The following is a 19,618-nucleotide window of genomic DNA, read 5'->3' as shown; positions in this document are numbered from 1 at the left end:
TTTTCCAAATGTGCCCCCTCCCTTGAGGCATGTCCACATTGGAATTAGCCAATAGAGGCAGTCTTGGCAAATAAGAATGTTATTGATGGCTGGAAGCAAAACGTTGGCAAACTGGGTATGATGATGTCATATCCCCAGTGTTGAGTGTGTAACACTGGGGATAAGTCTGGCACACACTGTAGTACAGTCCCACTGTAAAATATATCCAGGTTTGTTTTCATAATCTCACAGTTACTGGGCAAATCCTCATTGGCCTGTGTGTGTTTTCAGAATGACCTGTACTGGGATGACTGGTCAAGGAGGGGCATCTTCAAGGCTCCCAAAGCAGGCTCCCAGGACAATGAACTCATAGTGGGTAGACTAACCGGGGTCATGGACCTCAAAATCTTCTACAAAGGCAAGACTAGAGGTGAGAGACAAGCAGCGAAATCATATTTAAAAATCAATGCCCATTGTAAGTACACCTTCCAAGAACTTCAATTGTCAGCATTAAATAGATATTATCAGAATGCTGCTCTGGAAGGGACAATACTGGAAGCTTTGTTTGGACAGCCACACTACTTCAGCAGAGTTAGATGAGTGGCATGATTGGATCTAAGTGTAACTGTCTGCTCATGACAAACCCGTGTGTGTCTCCACTCTTCCAGGCCATAATGCCTGTGCAGACCAACCCTGCAGCCTACTGTGTCTGCCCCAGCCCGGGCACCGCCACACCTGTGTCTGCCCCGACGGCACGCCCACCACCACCCGACCCGACGGACAGCTCCAGTGCCAGTGTCCCACCGGCTACCAGCTCCACAACAACACCTGCGTCAAGACAGGTGAGGCCTGGCACACACACACTAACATACGTGCGCATCGGCTCTCTGACAGACAAACAAGCGCGCACACACACACACACACACACACACACACACACACACACACACACACACACAATGGCCTCTGTGGGCACAAAATACTACTGATCAAATCTCACATTTTGTAGGTGTAGTAGACCTTACTGTGAAATGGTTCTTTATGAGCACTTAACTAATTCATGCCATACGATTAACCTACAATGCAGTTTGAAAAAAGTAGGTAAGAAAAATGTTGTAGCTAAACTAAAGAAAAAATAGTAACCCAATTAAAATAACAATAACGAGGCTATATATGTGCATGTATAGAGGGGTAAAATGACAAATGCATGATAAAGTATTGAGGTTCTCGACAGTCCTTCAGGCGACCCTATCACACTACTACAGATCCACAAAGGTGCAGGCTTTTGTTCCCACCTAGCACTAACACCTGTGCCACCTAATTCAACTCATCGCCAAGCGATGAGTTGTAATCAGGCGTTTTAGTACTGGGCTGGACCAAAAGCCTGCAGAGCCTGCGGGTGGGACCATCGCCAGGATTCGGGATTGAAGATCCCTGCCTCAGTGAATGTAGAGAACCACTGCCCTCCTCCCCCTCTCTTCCTGACTGGCTGTGTGACTGGTGGTTGTTCTGCAAGGACCACTTTGGAAAGAAGTGTTTTCATTGACACTTTCAGTTGCTGTCCTTCAGGATTCAGATACACTTCTTGATGATGTGCGTTTTATTTGCAATCCAAAATGGAATGAAATTAAACTCCCCCAGAACACACGTGCCTGCCCAACCAGTACCGCTGCGCCAACGGCAAGTGTATCAGCAGCATCTGGAAGTGCGACAGCGACAACGACTGCGGCGACATGAGCGACGAGCAGGAGTGCCGTGAGTGAAGCCAAAATGGCACCCTATTTCCCATATAGTGCACTACTTTGGGTCAGACCATTTCAGACACACAGCTAGACAATGGACAACTCACTCAGATTATTTTGTTTATTATTATTGTGGTAAAAAATGATTGTGTGCTGAGTTCTTGTTTGTGTACATAGTGAATCAAATGGATCCAACAGATAATGTTCAATAGAGCCGGACTAGAGTTTGTTGCTGTCACTGTCACAATACACTCTGCTGCTGTTCTCTCTCTGTCCTTCTGGCCTCAATGTCAACACCCTGTCATTCTGTCTGTCCCTCTGCCCCCTGTCCGTCCCCCTCCAGCCACCACCTCCTGTGACCCGTCCATCCAGTATCGCTGTGTGGCGTCCGGCTCCTGCATCCCGCTGGCCTTCAAGTGTGACCACGAGGACGACTGTGGGGACAACAGTGACGAGGAACACTGTGGTACGAGGACGAGAGTGTGTGTGTGTTTTTTGTATCCATCCATTCAGTCGTGTGTGTGTGTGTGTGTGTGTGTGCGTGTGCATGCACTTCCAAGCATGTTTTTTTTTCCTGACAACGTGTGCTCTAGCCTGTATGACTTTTGAGATCGTATATAGCCTATGTGATGCTTCCTCTGATTACTGACCGTGTGTGTGTGTGTGTGTGTGTGTGTGTGTCCCAGAGAGTCACCAGTGTGGATCAGGGGAGTTCTCGTGTGCGCGGGGCGTGTGTATCCGCGAGGCCTGGCGATGTGATGGAGACAATGACTGCAGGGACTGGTCAGACGAAGCCAACTGTACAGGTGAGATCAGGAACATGTTCAAAAAGAATCCACTGTGGAACGTTGCACAAGTCTCTCTCTTACTCTCTCTCTCTTACTCTCCCTCCCTCCCTCCCTCCCTCCCTCCCTCCCTCCCTCCCTCCCTCCCTCCCTCCCGGTCTCAGTGGGTCACCACACCTGTGAGGCCAGTAGTTTCCAGTGTCTTACGGGCCACTGTATCCCTAAGCGCTGGGTGTGTGACGGTGATGACGACTGTCAGGACAGCTCTGATGAGGAGCAAGCACACTGCGGTGAGGGGACACACACACACAAACTCACACACGCACAGACACAGCCCTCTCTCTGCTTGACCACAACACCCATGATGTTATGTCATTGTTATGACAATACTATGACAGTGTCCGGTAGCATTTATGAAGGACAGTTCAAGCAAAGTGTTACCCAGATTTCTATGCCCAGCCTTTGATAGGAGGGTTTGGCACTAACACATGCTGTGTTGTTGTTGACAGTGGGGGATCGCTGTAATGGCTTCCTGTGTTCCAACGGCACCTGTCTGCCTGCCAGCGCCCACTGCAACGGAGTACAGGACTGCCCAGGGGGCGCCGACGAGCAACACTGTGGTGAGTGACCAACTGAAAGTCGAACTAGAATCTATTTCTACGCTGCAGACATTGTGTATGTGTATCGTCAGTGTTGTTTTTCGCCTGCTACCCCAGATGCACTTTGGTCTTTTGAAAAACGGAAACATTTGAGGGTTATTGTCGTAGAAAAGAGTTAAAATGAAACGTTTGTTGAGACGTATATCCCATTGTAATATAGTAGTACTCTGTGTGTGTGTGTGTGTCCTCCTTGCAGATCCCCTGTGTACGCGCTACATGGATTTTGTGTGTCAGAACCGAGCCCAGTGCCTGTTCCAGTCTCTGGTGTGTGACGGCACCAAACACTGCGAGGACGGATCCGATGAGGACGTGGCCTACGCCGGCTGCTGTGAGTCCTTCTCCTCTAACCCCACCGTCACAGAAAACACTACAACGTTGCTGATATCTACAGTCACTAAATACATATATATTTTCCTGTGCATGTGACCGAACCTGGGTCATGTTCAAAAGGAAAAATCCAGAGGGAAACATTTAAAAACGTGCAACGGAAAAGAAACAAGCATTCCTTATTTGGTTTCACTCCGTTTTCTCCGTGAACCAGGAACATGTTTTGGCCGGGTCAGGAAAAACTAAATGAATCTGCCGGTCCTAGAAAGGCATTGAAACATCTCTCCCTCTAGCCACTCACCCGGAGTTTGAGAAGACGTGTGACCCCTACAACTTCCAGTGTGCCAACGGGTTGTGTGTGAGCCTGGGGTGGAAGTGTGACGGCATGAACGACTGCGGGGACTACTCTGACGAGGCCAACTGTGGTGAGTACACACATTGTGTGTGTTTGCGTGTCACATGCATCAGTTGTGTTCACTGCAGCGCTTTATAAAGGAAGTGTTTGTATCTAGAAATTAGATTATTCCTGAGTGTGTGTATGTTTCAGGCTCCCCCACTGAGGGGCCAGGCTGCACGCGGGACTTCCAATACGAGTGTCGTAACGGGCGCTGTGTGCCCTCCTGGTGGAAGTGTGACGGAGAGAATGACTGTGGAGACTGGTCTGACGAGGCTCAGTGCTCTGGTACACCCTCTCTCTCTGTGTCCATCTCGCTCGCTCTGTGTCCGTCTGTCTCCCTCGTTCTGTGTCCGTATGTCTCGCTCGCTCTGTGTCCGTCTGTCTCCCTCGTTCTGTGTCCGTATGTCTCGCTCGCTCTGTGTCCGTCTGTCTCCCTCGTTCTGTGTCCATATGTCTCGCTCGCTCTGTGTCCGTATGTCTCGCTCGCTCTGTGTCCGTCTGTCTCGCTCGCTCTGTGTCCGTCTGTCTCGCTCGCTCTGTGTACGTCTGTCTCGCTCGCTCGCTCTGTGTCCGTCTGTCTCGCTCGCTCGCTCTGTGTCCGTCTGTCTCGCTCGCTCGCTCTGTGTCCGTCTGTCTCGCTCGCTCGCTCTGTGTCCGTCTGTCTCGCTCGCTCGCTCTGTGTCCGTCTGTCTCGCTCGCTCGCTCTGTGTCCGTCTGTCTCGCTCGCTCGCTCTGTGTCCGTCTGTCTCGCTCGCTCGCTCTGTGTCCGTCTGTCTCGCTCGCTCGCTCTGTGTCCGTCTGTCTCCCTCGCTCTGTGTCCGTCTGTCTCCCTCGCTCTGTGTCCGTCTGTCTCGCTCGCTCTGTGTCCGTCTGTTTTGCTCGCTCTGTGTCCGTCTGTCTCGCTCTGTGTCCGCCTCGCTCGCTTTGTGTCCGTCTCGCTCGCTGTCTTTTTCTCTGCCTCTCTCGCTGCCTCTCTCGCTGCCTCTCTCGCTCTCTCTCTCTCTCTCGCTGTCTCTCTCGCTCTCTCTCTCGCTGCCTCTCTCGCTCTGCCTTTCGCTGCCTCTCTCGCTCTGACTCTCCTTCTCTGCCTCTCTGCCTTTCTCGCTCTCTTTGCCTCTCTCGCTGTCTCTCTCGCTGTCTCTCTCGCTCTCTCTCTCGCTGTCTCTCTCGCTCTCTCTCTCGCTGCCTCTCTCGCTCTGCCTCTCGCTGCCTCTCGCTCTGACTCTCTCTGCCTCTGCCTCTCTTGCTCTCTCTGACTCTCTCGCTCTTTCTCTCTGACTCTCTCTCTCTGACTCTCTCTCTCATTTTCTCTCTCTCTTACTCTGTCACTCCTGCCAGATCTCTCTTACCAAACCATTTGAAGTGCTATATGTATCTACACCTCTTCCTCTCTGTTTTCTTAGGAGGAGTCACGCCCCACACCCCTGCCCCAGGCCCGTCGTCCTGCGCCCCTAACCGCTTCCACTGTGGCTCGGGAGCCTGTATAGTCAACTCCTGGGTGTGTGACGGCTACGCTGACTGTCCCGATGGCAGTGATGAGCTGGGCTGTCCCACAGGTGAACCACCGTCTCCATCTACACCAAAGGGCTTGTCACCTTGGCTACACAGCTCAGGACTAGTTATATAGCTGTATGTAGGTAGGGCCAGGTGGTTATTCCTGACCATGTGACTTGGCCAGAAAACACTTTGGAGCTACTTGTCTCCTTTCATTCATCTGCCGCGATTGGAAAATACTGATGGTGGAATCTCAACATTAGGCAGGGTACGGTAAGACAGAGGAGGGCTTTTTTTGCTCGCTCAGACGCTCTCTTCTGTGAGACTGTTTCAGACGTGTGGTTATGTTCTGTTTCCATGGCAGCAGCCAATGGCACGGCGACACAGGCTCCGTGGCTCACCCAAGCCCCTCCCCTGCCCCCTGGCCACTGCAGCAGGGGCCAGTTCCTCTGCCGGAAGCCCCCCACCTGCATCTCTGACTGGCAGCGCTGCGACGGCCACCAACACTGCCTGGACGGTTCGGACGAAGCCCACTGTCGTAAGTGTTACACACAGAGTGTGAAGGACCTATGCTCCCCATTCATCCAGCCAGTCAGTACAGACTTGAGTGGAAACTTTCAAACTGGCCAAAAAGGTGCGTCTGATACACATAGCCAACCCAGTAACGGTGTTCATTCATAAAATGCACAAAACACAGTTCCATCTTGAGTCAGTACCACAAAAAAAAAATGACTAAGACACTGGAGTGTTGACGTCTCAGTCTGCGTGCCAAGTAAACCTTGAAAGGGGATGTGGTTCTCACACTTCTCTTCTCCTTTTCTCTCTTTCCCTTCCTCCCCCTGTCTTCTTTCTCTCGCTCTCTCTGTCTGGTAGCCACGCGAGGGCCTCTGACGTGTGCGAACGGCACGCGCTGCGCTGACGGGGAGGCCTGCGTGCTGGACGGTGAGAAATGTGACGGCTTCATGGACTGCTCCGACCACAGCGACGAGGACAACTGCACCAGTGAGTCTTCAGTAGTCAGGCTTCTTCCGCACTTAAAATGGAGACTAGGGAATGTACAACCATCACACGTTGCGGGCAACTTCCTGCTTTACAGACGTCAACAACAACAGAATTAAAATCTGCCCAAGAAAGACTGCCTGAAACAGACCCACACCGAGCTAATAGAGGCAGTCCTGGCCAATTCTAATGTTATTGTTGTTGTTTATTTCTGTATTCAGGAAGTGGCCCTGCTGTGTATTACAATGTCACATTGCTGAGTCTACTTTCAAAGAAACTCATGTCACAGCCCCAATCAATGTACATAAGCAGAGTCTTCAGTCATCCAGGTGAGGGTGATGGCGTAGTATCTCTCCTCTCTAACGTTTGTACTGGGGGTGGGTTTCTGACCTGTGTAGCCGACTCTCTGGTCTACAAGATCCAGAACCTGCGGTGGACGGCAGACTTCTCTGGCGCCATCACCCTCACCTGGTCCAGACCTAAGAACCTGCCCCTGACCTCTTGCTACTTCCTCATCTACTTCAGGTCAGTCTGTGTGTTCTGTCTGTCTGTGTTAGTGTCGTGAGTGAGTGAGTGAGTGAGTGAGTGAGTGAGTGAGTCTCCAGGGCCAGCTCTAGCCTTTTGGGGGCCCTAAGCAAGTTTTGGTCCCCCCCCAACCTTGCTGCAAACATTTTTAGTGGCTCCTCTCTTGACAGCGTAGAGAATAATTTTTAGTTAATTTCCTGCAATTCTACACATTTTGCCATGGGGCATAGAAACATTTTGCAGTTTTAAAGCAAGTTTTCTGTAATTGTAAAAATTGTATAACATTTTTATAACACATTGCAATTCTACTCATTTTTCCATGGGTTGGAGATGTAGTTTTAAAGCTAAATTCCTGTAGTATTATTCACATTTCCCCATGAGTTATGCCATATTAATATGATGTCTGCGTGAGGATGACTAACAAAATAAATGGGGGGCCCCCTGGATGTCAGGGCCCTGGTCACATGTCCTGCGTGCCCGCTCAATATTCAGCCATGATTACTACAAGTTTAGATAGCTAGCTAGCTAGCTAACTACCAATCTGAAAATTGTCAGCTGACATGGCTAATTGAGTGACTGTCTGTGACATAATGAGAGAAACTGTCGAATGACGCACAACCAATTCAAATTACACCTGGTGTATTCTAATATTCTTACTCTCAATAGTAAGTTGAGACCCCCAAAAATAAAAAGTTTGAGTTTTTAGGGCTTGGGGGCCCCTAGCAGCCGGGGCCTCTAAGCAACCGCTTATGTCGTGTTTGCGTGTATGTGTCTGACTGTATGGGTCTGACTGTGTGTGTCTGACTGTGTATGTATGTCTGTCTCTGTGTGCTAGGCTGGTGGGCACCCAACAGTGGACCTCTATGGACACACACAGCAACAAGAGCAGCTACACCCTGTCGGTGCTGAAGCCAGACACCACGTACCAGGTGAAGGTTCTGACCCAGTGTCTCAGCAAGCAGCACAAGACCAACGATGTGTTGACCCTGAGAACGCCCGAGGGATGTGAGTACTGTCTCGTGTGTAGACTACACGACTTTCCAAATCCTAAGATCGCTGAGCCTCTCGTTAAACCACCGTCTCTCCTGTAGGGGTTTGTCTTTCCGACGTAGTGGTGCGCTCGCTGAACGATGTGACCCCCAACGGGGGGGGGGGGGGGTCGCACACTACAAGATTCTTCACTTGCCCGCGATGATCTCGACACCACGCTGTCTCGCGAAAACAATGATGTGATTCGATTGTTAACGTTAGCTGTGGCTAGTCAGACTTGCCGTACAGAGTTGAAATACCTGCTCAATCCATTTTTGAGTTGAACGACATTGCTCGTGGCGAGCTCTCATTGGCTATTGCTGATCACTGTTCTTAAAATGGAGAGGGTAGAGGGGAAGGGGAGCGATGAGGGGGAGTGAAAGGGAGAGGGAGCAAGACACACGATCATTTTACTGTGTTTATTCACAGCAGTTGAATGCTCACCCTAGTTGAATGCACTACTTGTAAAGTGCGCGGCTAACTGACAGGCAAAATGAGTAACAGAAGGAATACAGGAAGGTTTTTCTGGACCCAGATTAAGCCCCTGGACTGATGCTCAGTGGAGAATCTCCATTGAAAGGGTCTTGGAAATACCTCTTTAGTGTTTATATCACTGTTATGTTACTTTTGAAGTTTGTGGCCTGCCCGCTAACAGTGTTTTCGAATGGAATATTATGGTGGATCGACAGTACTGTTATGTAATGTTTGTTGCAGTGCCCGACCCCCCCAGAAACCTGCAGCTGTCGTGTGACCACGGAGAGGACGGCACGGTGGAGGCCTCGTGGAGCGCTCCGGACAAAGCCCACGGCCTGATCCGGGAGTACATTGTGAGTTAGCCTGCCCAGATACTCAATGTCGTTTCCTCTGGTAAACCTATTAACCGCCTCTCCGTTAGTGTCATGTCCTGAGCAGTAGGGCTATAAGAAGAGATAGAAACATACGCACAACCGTTGGCTTTGAGCGGGTGCTGGATATCAAAGTAAATGTTCACCAGAAAAATATGAAAGACTTTGAACATGAAAAGAGTTTCAACCCTGTCTTTCCTGTTTTGTTTCTCTGACTGTGTGTGTGCGTGTGTGTGTGTGTGTGTGTGTGTGTGTGTGTGTGTGTGTGTGTGTGTGTGTGAGACAGGTGGAGTACAGTGAAAAAGGTGTGGAGTGGTTCTCTCAGCGAAGCACCGGCAACAGTGTGGAGGTCAAAAACCTACAGCCCAGCACTCTGTACAAGTTTAGAGTAAGAGACCTGTCTTTCAGAGCAGCTTCATAATGACATTTGGGTCCTTAGCATTAGAGCAAGGTAACATGAGCTCTTAGAATTGTTGAGTTGTGAGCCTGTCTGATGAGTTGTAAACCTGTGTGTTTTCAGGTGGCAGCAGTGACGGGTCGAGGTATGGGGAACTGGACTGAGGTTAAATCCATCATGCCCAAGAAAGGTATGACAATCTCTCATGATCATTGCCCTGACAATATATAATTTGGCAATGTGATAGTTTGATAAATTTGACCAATTCACTAATCCAGGGTTTGTTAAAGTATGTGAGAGGTGGGTCGCAAGTTAGAAGAATGTATCTGTAATCACACGCTACAGTGCCTTGCGAAAGTATTCGGCCCCCTTGAACTTTGCGACCTTTTGCCACATTTCAGGCTTCAAACATAAAGATATAAAACTGTATTTTTTTGTGAAGAATCAACAACAAGTGGGACACAATCATGAAGTGGAACGACATTTATTGGATATTTCAAACTTTTTTAACAAATCAAAAACTGAAAAATTGGGCGTGCAAAATTATTCAGCCCCTTTACTTTCAGTGCAGCAAACTCTCTCCAGAAGTTCAGTGAGGATCTCTGAATGATCCAATGTTGACCTAAATGACTAATAATGATAAATACAATCCACCTGTGTGTAATCAAGTCTCCGTATAAATGCACCTGCACTGTGATAGTCTCAGAGGTCCGTTAAAAGTGCAGAGAGCATCATGAAGAACAAGGAACACACCAGGCAGGTCCGAGATACTGTTGTGAAGAAGTTTAAAGCCGGATTTGGATACAAAAAGATTTCCCAAGCTTTAAACATCCCAAGGAGCACTGTGCAAGCGATAATATTGAAATGGAAGGAGTATCAGACCACTGCAAATCTACCAAGACCTGGCCGTCCCTCTAAACTTTCAGCTCATACAAGGAGAAGACTGATCAGAGATGCAGCCAAGAGGCCCATGATCACTCTGGATGAACTGCAGAGATCTACAACTGAGGTGGGAGACTCTGTCCATAGGACAACAATCAGTCGTATATTGCACAAATCTGGCCTTTATGGAAGAGTGGCAAGAAGAAAGCCATTTCTTAAGATATCCATAAAAAGTGTTGTTTAAAGTTTGCCACAAGCCACCTGGGAGACACACCAAACATGTGGAAGAAGGTGCTCTGGTCAGATGAAACCAAAATGGAACTTTTTGGCAACAATGCAAAACGTTATGTTTGGCGTAAAAGCAACACAGCTCATCACCATGAACACACCATCCCCACTGTCAAACATGGTGGTGGCAGCATCATGGTTTGGGCCTGCTTTTCTTCAGCAGGGACAGGGAAGATGGTTAAAATTGATGGGAATATGGATGGAGCCAAATACAGGATCATTCTGGAAGAAAACCTGATGGAGTCTGCAAAAGACCTGAGACTGGGACGGAGATTTGTCTTCCAACAAGACAATGATCCAAAACATAAAGCAAAATCTACAATGGAATGGTTCAAAAATTAACATATCCAGGTGTTAGAATGGCCAAGTCAAAGTCCAGACCTGAATCCAATCGAGAATCTGTGGAAAGAACTGAAAACTGCTGTTCACAAATGCTCTCCATCCAACCTCACTGAGCTCGAGCTGTTTTGCAAGGAGGAATGGGAAAAAATTTCAGTCTCTCGATGTGCAAAACTGATAGAGACATACCCCAAGCGACTTACAGCTGTAATCGCAGCAAAAGGTGGCGCTACAAAGTATTAACTTAAGGGGGCTGAATAATTTTGCACGCCCAATTTTTCAGTTTTTGATTTGTTAAAAAAGTTTGAAATATCCAAGAAATGTCGTTCCACTTCATGATTGTGTCCCACTTGTTGTTGATTCTTCACAAAAAAACACAGTTTTATATCTTTATGTTTGAAGCCTGAAATGTGGCAAAAGGTCGCAAAGTTCAAGGGGGCCGAATACTTTCGCAAGGCACTGTATTTCCTTTTAGTTTGGGTCACCGGAGGATGGCACATTACTTATATGGGTCTCGAGCTGTCATCCTTCAGTGCTCTTCCTCCACTGGTTGCGTTGTGGAGATGTACAGTGTTTTATCGCCCTCTGCTGGCCACCACTGTGTGCTGTGCCTAATGTATTGGAGCTGATGCTTATTGTGTCTCTCCCTCTCTCTCAGCTCTACCACCTCCCTCAGTTATCACCGACAGCATCACAGAAGACTCCATGAGCCTGTCTTTCAGCTTTAACTCCCAATATGAGGTCAGTTGGTGGCGTCTCTGAGTGACTTAGTGCTTGTCTATGTATTCTAACTTGCCCTATAATTCTACCGTTGTTCCGTGGGTGTGTGCAGGTGAGGCAGTATGTGGTGGTGCTGTCCTGGGTGTTTGATGCTCACGTGAAGGAGAGCAGGAACTACACTGTGCGAGGCAGCGTACTGAAAGGTAGGCCCCTGTCTGCCACTAGTGTCCACACATTTTCAGACAACAAAACAAGTGTTTTTCAAACATAACTTTGTGTTATGCATCACAAACACACACTTAAGTGTTTTCAATATCCTAATCCAACTCTGTCTGTATCTACCTGTACACTTGCAGCTGCCAACCTGACCACGGGTACCATCTACGAGGTGGCTGTGTGGGCCCAGACCAGTGTAGGAGACAGCCCCACAGCCCTATCCCGCCAGCAGACCACAGGCACTCAGCCGGAGCCTCCCCTCCTCAAGGCCCGGGCCCTCAACCAGAGCTCTGTGGACTGCAGCTGGACTGTAACCGGATCCCCAGCACAGGTAACACGGGTACAGCATGACAGCTACTGTATTACAGACATGGGACATGTTCATTTGGTCACGCAACGGAAAACATCATACAACGTTTTTTTGACCCGAAAACGAAAATGAGCGCTTCTTCTTGGACAAGTTCGGGTAGTCCCTACCCAAGTCTGTTTTCTTCTATTTGGTGCCTAATGAACATGACCCTGGGTTTAAGTAGTATCTGTAGTATCATTTCAAATGCTTAAAGCATTTGATTAAGCCTGTCTCGAGTGCCCGATGGGCGGGGTTTGCACTGTTTCATTGCTTCCATTACGCAAGAGCAATAAAGCGAGTCCCCACAAACAAAATATAATAAGGAATTACATAAATGAGTCATAACTGATTGGATGTGTTTTCTAGATGCTCAAAGCTCTATCCATAGTAAGGGGGGAACTCTCCTCATCCACCGCTACTGTGAAGCACCCTGCTGGAGTATTCTGGCTCCCTGTGCAGCCAGTGATGTACTGCGTGGTTGTTGTCTGTCTGTACAGGTGTATGGCATCTTCTTTGCCACCTCCTTCTTGGACCTGTACCGCAGCCCTCACAGTGTGAACACCAGCGCTAGTAGCCGGACCGTCACTGTGGACAGTGATGAGCAGTACCTGTTCCTCGTGAGTTCACCCCCTATTCCTCTTCACCCTGATTCCTCTCTCAGATACAGAATCCGACAAATTTATTAGACGTGCAACACGATTTTTCGTTGTCGCCACTGATTCCATTTTGGTCCCAATTGGACTGAACTGTAAAATGATCGACTGCAGAAAATCCGCTCACAGTTAACCAATGTGTACATTTTGGTTTCTGAAGAACAATATCTCAATGTGTGTGTGCTTGTTCACGTGTGTGTGACAGGTGCGGGCCATCTCTCCCTACCTGGGCCCTCCCTCGGAGTATGCGGTGGTTAAGATGATTCCCAACGAGCGGCTTCCTCCTCGTAACCTGCACAAGGTGCGAGTTGAGAAAACCCAGGCTACGTTGAAGTGGCAGCCTCCCTACGACTCCCCCAGCGCCCCTCTGGTACGGCCAACCTCAAGTGTCAGCTCTTTCAGATACAGTTAATGTGATGGGTAACTTTTTTTTTAAGTAAGTTGAAGCTTAAACTTCAAAACAGACCCAAAGTCTGGATTGCAGTCTCTCCTAGTTACACTTTCAGTGTAAGGATACATTGTTTGAAACATGACTGGGAGTACAGATATGCATCTGTTGGTCACAGATACCTTAAAAAATGGCCCTCACATTGGGCCTCAGGATCTGGTCACGGAATTGTTGTGCATTCAAATTGCCATCGATAAAATGCAGTTGTGTTCGTTGTCCGTTTGCTTATGCCTACCCATACCATAACCCCACTGCCGCCATGGGGCATTCTTTTCACAACGTTGACATCAGCAAACTGCTCGCCCACACGATACCATAAATGTGTTCTGCGGATGTGAGGCCTGTTGGACGTACTGCCAAATTCTCCAAAACAACGTTGGAGGCGGCTTATGGTAGAGAAACTGGCAACAGTTCTGTTGGACATTCCTGACGTCAGCATACCAATTGCACACTCCCTCAACTTGTGTCATCAGTGGCATTGTGTTGTGTGACAAAAGTGCACATTTCAGAGTGGCCTTTTATTGTCCCCAGCACAAGGTGCACCTGTGTAATGATCGTGCTGTTTAATCAGCTTCTTAATATACCACACCTGTCAGGTGGATGGATTATCTTGGCAAAGGAGAAATGCACACTAACAGGGATGGAAACAAATTTGTGCACAAATTTGAAATAAGCTTTTTGAGCGTATGGAAAATGTCTACCTTTTATTTCAGCTCATGAAGCATGGAACCAACACATGTTGTGTTTATATTTTTGTTCAGTGTAGTACCATGAACAGTTGTCCCTCACTACTTTTGACCAGGGCTCTGGTCAGTCGGGTGCCATTTTGGATGCCAACACGCCTGTCATTCATTGTTCTTGTGTTGTATTATATTACTGTAAACTCTGTTGAGATTGTTAAATGCACCTTCAATAAAGTTTGATTTGGATGTGTCCGTCCCGTGCAGACATACGCGGTGCACCTGAAGGACGTGGTGCGTAAGACCGAGAGCAGCTACAAGCTGACCACCCAGAACAACACGGTGGAGTACTGCCTCAAGGGCCTGGAGCCCGGCGGACACTACAGCGTCTCCGTCCGCCTGCGCAACATGAGCAAGGAGGCCAGCTACACGCTCAACACAAGTACGGCTTATGTCCTTGAGACGGGCGCGTTCCAGGTCATCTTTATTGCAGCCGACGATCAGCTTTTTCTTTTTCCCACAATCCCCCGGGAAAGAGTTAAAACATCTCAGGGGTCATGTTAATGTAATGTAGCGATCTTCTGGCATGTGCAGCCCAACTGCAATATAGATAGACGACCTGGAACGCGCCCACAGTGTGTTATATAGTGGCTGGGGGATAGTCAAGGTTTCTTGAATATTAAAGGAGTTCAAGCTAGAGCACCAACAGCTCTGGGGAGACCACATTCAAAACCTAGTGTTCTTACATGAACATAGTTGTATGAATTGATGTTGTTAAAACGTTTTCCTTCTACTCTGTGTGGACATAGTGCCCCTGCCTGCTCCAGAGGCTCTGAAGATCCTGACGGAGAAAGACCATGTGTTCCTCTTCTGGAAGAGTTTGGCCGTGAAGGAGAGGAGCTTCAATGAGAGCAGGGTGAGGGACACACACAGCTGTCTCTCCCTGTGACGACAGATCTACCCCATTGTATTTTAGTTCCTCTGATATTCACCATCACTGTCTATGTCTGTCTGTGTCTGTCTGCACATCTGTGCTCGGTGTCTCTCCGCAGGGCTACGAGGTGCACGTGTACGACAGCCTGTCCAACTCCACCGTGCTCCTGGGTAACACCACAGAGACCTTCTTCCGGATCAGCAGCCTGCTGGCGGGCCACAACTACACCTTCTCCGTCCAGGCCCGCTGCCTGTTCAACGGACAGCTGTGTGGCGAGCCCGCCCTGCTGCTCTACGACCAGCTGGGACAAGGTGAGGCGGGGAGGGTACACTGGGGAGGATGGGAAGTTACGGGACAGATTTACTACCAACATCCATAAATCCTCAACGTCGGTTTCAGTAACAATGTGTGGTGACATTCATACAACAGAGGTATACGAGGTAGGATACTGATATGATGGATATGATGATTGTTTTCCATGTTCATCTTACTTCATCAATCAACTTTGTGAGATAAAAGTATATAAAGAATCTCTCATAATGGCTCCTTCATGTGCTGTATATGCAATGTCAACCACGTCAGTCAGTGAATGTCACTCACCAGGTGTAACTCCTCCCCCCACCTCCCTGCAGGTCCCAGTGATGCGGTGCGGAGCTCGGGTCAGTCAGGGGACATGGCGGTAGTGGTGGTGCCGGTGCTGTTCCTGCTGCTGCTGGGGCTGTGTGGGGTCCTGGTGGTCCTGTACCTGAGGCACCGCCGCCTGCAGAACAACTTCACCGCCTTCTCCAACAGCCACTACAACTCCCGCCTGGGCTCGGCCATCTTCTCCTCGGGGGACGAGCTGGGTAAGACTCCTTGGTTAAGTTCTATATCGAAGTAGCCACATACGTCCGTAATTGCGTCGCTCCCTTGTTTTGTGTTGACTCTTGGTGTTACCGTTGACTTTGCCTGCGTGTGATGGCTGCTAAGGAGCCTTAATGTTATCAGTCTACACTGTGTTGGACTTGAACCACGTTGTCTTTATTTGTGAACTAACACCCATCGGGTATCCCGCTCTGCGTCCATCTGATTGGCATGGTTTTTTGGGGCGGCAGGGTAGCCTAGTGGTTAGAGTGTTGGACTAGTAACCGAAAGGTTGCAAGTTCAAATCCCCGAGCTGACAAGGTACAAATCTGTCATTATGCCCCTGAACAGGCAGTTAATCCACTGTTCCTAGGCTGTCATTGAAAATAAGAATTTGTTCTTAACTGACTTGCCTAGTTAAATAAAGGTAAAAAAATCGAATGAAAATCACTTGTAGGGCCCGGAGTTTCTCCTGATGGTGTGACCTGACCAGGAAAACTCTGGCCCCCAATTAAAGACCGTAGTTTGTCCTTGTCAGGTCCCATTGTCCGGAGAAACTCCTGGCCCCACTCATTTCTCATGGGTATGACCAGGATCATAAACCACATTTTAGCATGAGCCGTTCTGAATGCAACTATCATGTCATTGTTCTCTTGTTTACCCGTCCTCATTAAAGGTGACGATGACGAAGACACCCCCATGATCAGCGGCTTCTCAGACGACGTTCCCATGGTGATTGCGTAGCAGGAACCACCCCTCCTCATCCTCTATCCCTCTACTATACACTCTGCCCTGCCTGTCCCAACCCGTCACCTACGCGCCCGTGCCCACGTGGTACGACAAAAGGTCAGAGGTCAAGAAAGAAGGTGCGCCAACACTTTCGTCAACCAACACCCTCCGAGAAAACAGTCTTAATACGATTCCGGATCAAAGGAAGAAAAAGTGAAACGCAACGAGAGATATTTTTTAAAAGAAAAAAACGATGCACTTTTTTGGGATGCGCAATAACTTATTTTTTTATACATAATATATATATATCGGTCAAAGGACTATTGGTCGGGAACTGATGCTAACTGTGAAGGATTAGGAGTCTGTCAGGCGAGTCGAGTCGTGTGTTAGTCGCTCTGGGAGAATAGACCCAACTACAAACTAACTCCATAAAGAGCAGTTTGTTGCTTGAAACCAAAATAAGTACCTAGCAACTGGAATATCCAATGCAGAAAAAAACACACCTAAGGAAAGAAAATATAATCAATATACTGTATGTAAAAAAAATATTGTTCAAAAGTTACCAATAAAAGCTTCTTGAAGGGAGTGAGGAAAACAAGCTCTTGACACAGCATAAATGAACAGTCTTTATGGTATTTATTCAGGATTTATGTCACTTTAAAGAGTATACTATTTGCCCATGGTACGTTGTTTAGTGTCCATACTGAAATCGATCTGAATATGTTGCTGTCTGTTCGAATGAGATCACTTTAATCTGTTGATATTTGATTTGAAACTGTCCGTTGCCCTGAACACAGCATTTCGGCGTCCGCGTAACCAACCAATGAGTAGCGATTAGATGAAATCGATGGCACCAGACAGTGTCATACAGTGTCATATAGATCCATGTACCTCCTACCACCAGCACAGTTGCTGTAGTCTACTCAGCAGTAACAATAACACAAGAGGAGTTGTTCACATTTATTAACTCCAAAAAGTCAGCTCGATCATTCTGTTGTGTTTCTCTACCCCCAATGCTGCATCAATAGGAAAACTAGTTTGATTTTAGTTGGGTTTTTTTCAGGACCACCACAATGTAAATATTCTTGTTATTCAAATATTATTACGCCCAATCTGCTGCCGTTAGTTTGTAGTGTTTGGAACCTTTGTCTCTGATGTTCTCAGGGAACTGGGTCTTTGTCTGGTCTGACACTGGCGTGGTACCATCATCTGAGTCTTTCGCCAGAACCCTTACTGAGGTACTATCGTAACCCTAGAGACAGCATTTGGAGCATGACGTAATGTTGTTGTAAGCTGGTTTTCTGGTTGAAAATATAAAACCAGATGACAAGGAACTGGTCTCTGTTACAGCAAGATATATTTTTCATGACGAGCGCAAGATGTCATGGGGAAAGATGTCATATTTTGGTTGTCATCTGGTCAGATAACCAGATTATTGCATTTTGTGGTTGCTGTTTGTTTTTTTTGTTTTAAAAAAAAGGACACGTCTAATCTACAACCTGATCATAATTTAATAGTAGACATCATAACGATGTCATTGAAACCACTTTTGCTTGCTGGGATAACAATATGATGTTTAGGTCACAGTGAAGTGGACTGTGTGTCCGGCTCTCTTTCCCTGTTTAGCAAAACGCTTCATGTCAGTTTGATGCGCCAAGAAATGTTTTTGTTTTTACTCTTCCCCATCTCAACCTATTGTGTAGTCATGAACTGAAACGTGTTTTTTCCTCTATGCTAAAGAGCCATTTCAATTGATGTGAGGTATGCTTTTATTCATTGACCTGTTTTGGGGTTTTGTTCATGAATGTATTTTATATCTGTGATTTTATGGCTACGAGGCAATGTGGTCCTCCCCCCCCCCCTCTCCCTCCCACCTCTCATGTGAAATGGATACACTCGCAGTCCTCTCACTTTGTATAGCCAAGAACTCTACTTTGAAGGGTTCACCCCTATACTCTTGGAAGAGAGACCTGATAATGAGTTTTGATAGTGTCTGACTGTAGACTGGTTCAGGGCAGGCATCGCACCCCCAGACTCCAGGACCACGTCCCCATCCCACTGTGGGGGTGACGTCACAGCAGCCCCCCCCTCCCCCATCGCACTCTCCGGCCCCCGGCCACTGCAGGGCTGCTTTCAATACATTGTTTTGACATTCTTTCCTTAAGGTACTTGTGATTTTATCTCCCCCTTTTCTGTTTTCCAGGCCTTAAATAGTGCTGTCAAGTTACTGATGGGACTGTTTATTTTCTGTGGACTTTGATTTGCCACATATGCCTTATTAGAACACATTGAGTTTGTATGTATGTATGTACTGTATTTATGACGACACGAGTGCACACACACACACACACACTCAGTACCCTTACACAATTGCTAAAGAGAATGATCTGTACTGAAGAGAGAGCAGTAGAAGTTGTTTGTTGTTGTTCTATACAGGTCACTACTCCTGCCTGCTTTGGCTGTTTTAAACAAGGCACATATCTACAGCCACCTGATGGATTTTATCTCATGTAGTCCCAAGTTTTGACAATTGTACAAAATATACATCTTGATTGTGTGACCGTTTCAACCCCCAACCCTTCCAAAATGTAGATTTTTAATTTTTTCTTCTGTAAAATAGTATGCTTAAAAATGTTTTTGCACAGAATATAATGATATTGGACACCGCCATATTTGAATATGTTGATCTTGCTTGCTTATGGGGGTCTCAAGGAAATGAGATGTTTGAGGTACAGTGTGAAGTGTTTTAAAAACCACTTCTACTGAAATAAACTCACTGGAAATGTGCCGAAGCCTCATTTTTCTCTTTTTTCACAGAGGATGGATGGATGGATGGATAGACAAAAACAACACTGAAGATCTCTGCTTTCTAAAATGATTTAATTATTTTTTGTTTAATTTACTGTCTTTAGTCAATGTCCTTCCAACTTCCAAATGCTTTTGATAGAAATAAACAAATCCCCTATCGAGTCTCCTCAAAGACCCTTAACAAAGCAACGACGAACTCAGCCTTGGTTAACCACAATGCTATGAGTAAGTCCTTCAGTATTTGGCAGCGTGAAACAGGAAGGAGTGCATGTAGAGTATGTGTGTGTGTGTAGAGGTTCTAGAGTACGGACGTCCTGGAGATGAACTGGGGTCAGTCCTTAATCAGGCCACTCTCACTGTGGTTTTTGACTCGCGTCTCATCTCCTGGTCTTTTCATTCTCTCTCGTTCCTCCAGTCACGCAGAACGACCACAGCTCCACTGACGCTCATAAGGCTTTTATGACTGTTGAGTGAAGGGCATTGTCCATGCTCTCAGGGGAACTTCTGAGAAAGAGACAGAGGGCTAGAAACAAACAGTGAGGTCATTCCAG

The 19,618-nt window shown here is 47.5% G+C and overlaps 1 protein-coding gene across 2 annotated transcripts in view; it reads left to right on the top strand.

Annotated features, from left to right (window-relative positions):
- LOC110503325 (sortilin-related receptor) overlaps window positions 1-19,046 on the top strand; it is a 74,125-nt gene extending 55,079 nt beyond the window's left edge. Inside the window, exons 21-48 of one of the 2 annotated variants that reach the window (XM_036961905.2) lie at window positions 271-409; window positions 648-821; window positions 1,621-1,734; window positions 2,065-2,187; window positions 2,408-2,527; window positions 2,671-2,796; window positions 3,016-3,126; window positions 3,362-3,493; window positions 3,786-3,917; window positions 4,040-4,174; window positions 5,293-5,445; window positions 5,751-5,921; window positions 6,257-6,385; window positions 6,781-6,907; window positions 7,743-7,912; window positions 8,651-8,763; window positions 9,068-9,169; window positions 9,302-9,368; window positions 11,346-11,428; window positions 11,520-11,610; window positions 11,764-11,954; window positions 12,470-12,589; window positions 12,831-12,995; window positions 14,021-14,195; window positions 14,563-14,669; window positions 14,806-14,998; window positions 15,320-15,532; window positions 16,207-19,046. In XM_036961905.2, the coding sequence (XP_036817800.2) occupies window positions 271-409; window positions 648-821; window positions 1,621-1,734; window positions 2,065-2,187; window positions 2,408-2,527; window positions 2,671-2,796; window positions 3,016-3,126; window positions 3,362-3,493; window positions 3,786-3,917; window positions 4,040-4,174; window positions 5,293-5,445; window positions 5,751-5,921; window positions 6,257-6,385; window positions 6,781-6,907; window positions 7,743-7,912; window positions 8,651-8,763; window positions 9,068-9,169; window positions 9,302-9,368; window positions 11,346-11,428; window positions 11,520-11,610; window positions 11,764-11,954; window positions 12,470-12,589; window positions 12,831-12,995; window positions 14,021-14,195; window positions 14,563-14,669; window positions 14,806-14,998; window positions 15,320-15,532; window positions 16,207-16,274 (3,744 nt within the window). In that variant the 3' untranslated portion in view covers window positions 16,275-19,046. Of the gene's footprint in view, window positions 1-270; window positions 410-647; window positions 822-1,620; window positions 1,735-2,064; window positions 2,188-2,407; window positions 2,528-2,670; window positions 2,797-3,015; window positions 3,127-3,361; window positions 3,494-3,785; window positions 3,918-4,039; window positions 4,175-5,292; window positions 5,446-5,747; window positions 5,922-6,256; window positions 6,386-6,780; window positions 6,908-7,742; window positions 7,913-8,650; window positions 8,764-9,067; window positions 9,170-9,301; window positions 9,369-11,345; window positions 11,429-11,519; window positions 11,611-11,763; window positions 11,955-12,469; window positions 12,590-12,830; window positions 12,996-14,020; window positions 14,196-14,562; window positions 14,670-14,805; window positions 14,999-15,319; window positions 15,533-16,206 lie in introns of both variants that reach the window. The other variant, XM_036961904.2, reaches the window with a different exon arrangement.
- The last annotated feature ends 572 nt before the right edge of the window (window positions 19,047-19,618 follow it).

The sequence above is a fragment of the Oncorhynchus mykiss genome, chromosome 24, assembly GCF_057628025.1.
Source record: "Oncorhynchus mykiss isolate SJ-2025 chromosome 24, ASM5762802v1, whole genome shotgun sequence".
Taxonomy (NCBI): domain Eukaryota; kingdom Metazoa; phylum Chordata; class Actinopteri; order Salmoniformes; family Salmonidae; genus Oncorhynchus; species Oncorhynchus mykiss.
The sequence above is the reverse complement of the archived record's forward strand: the minus strand, read 5'-3'. Positions and strand labels throughout refer to the sequence as shown.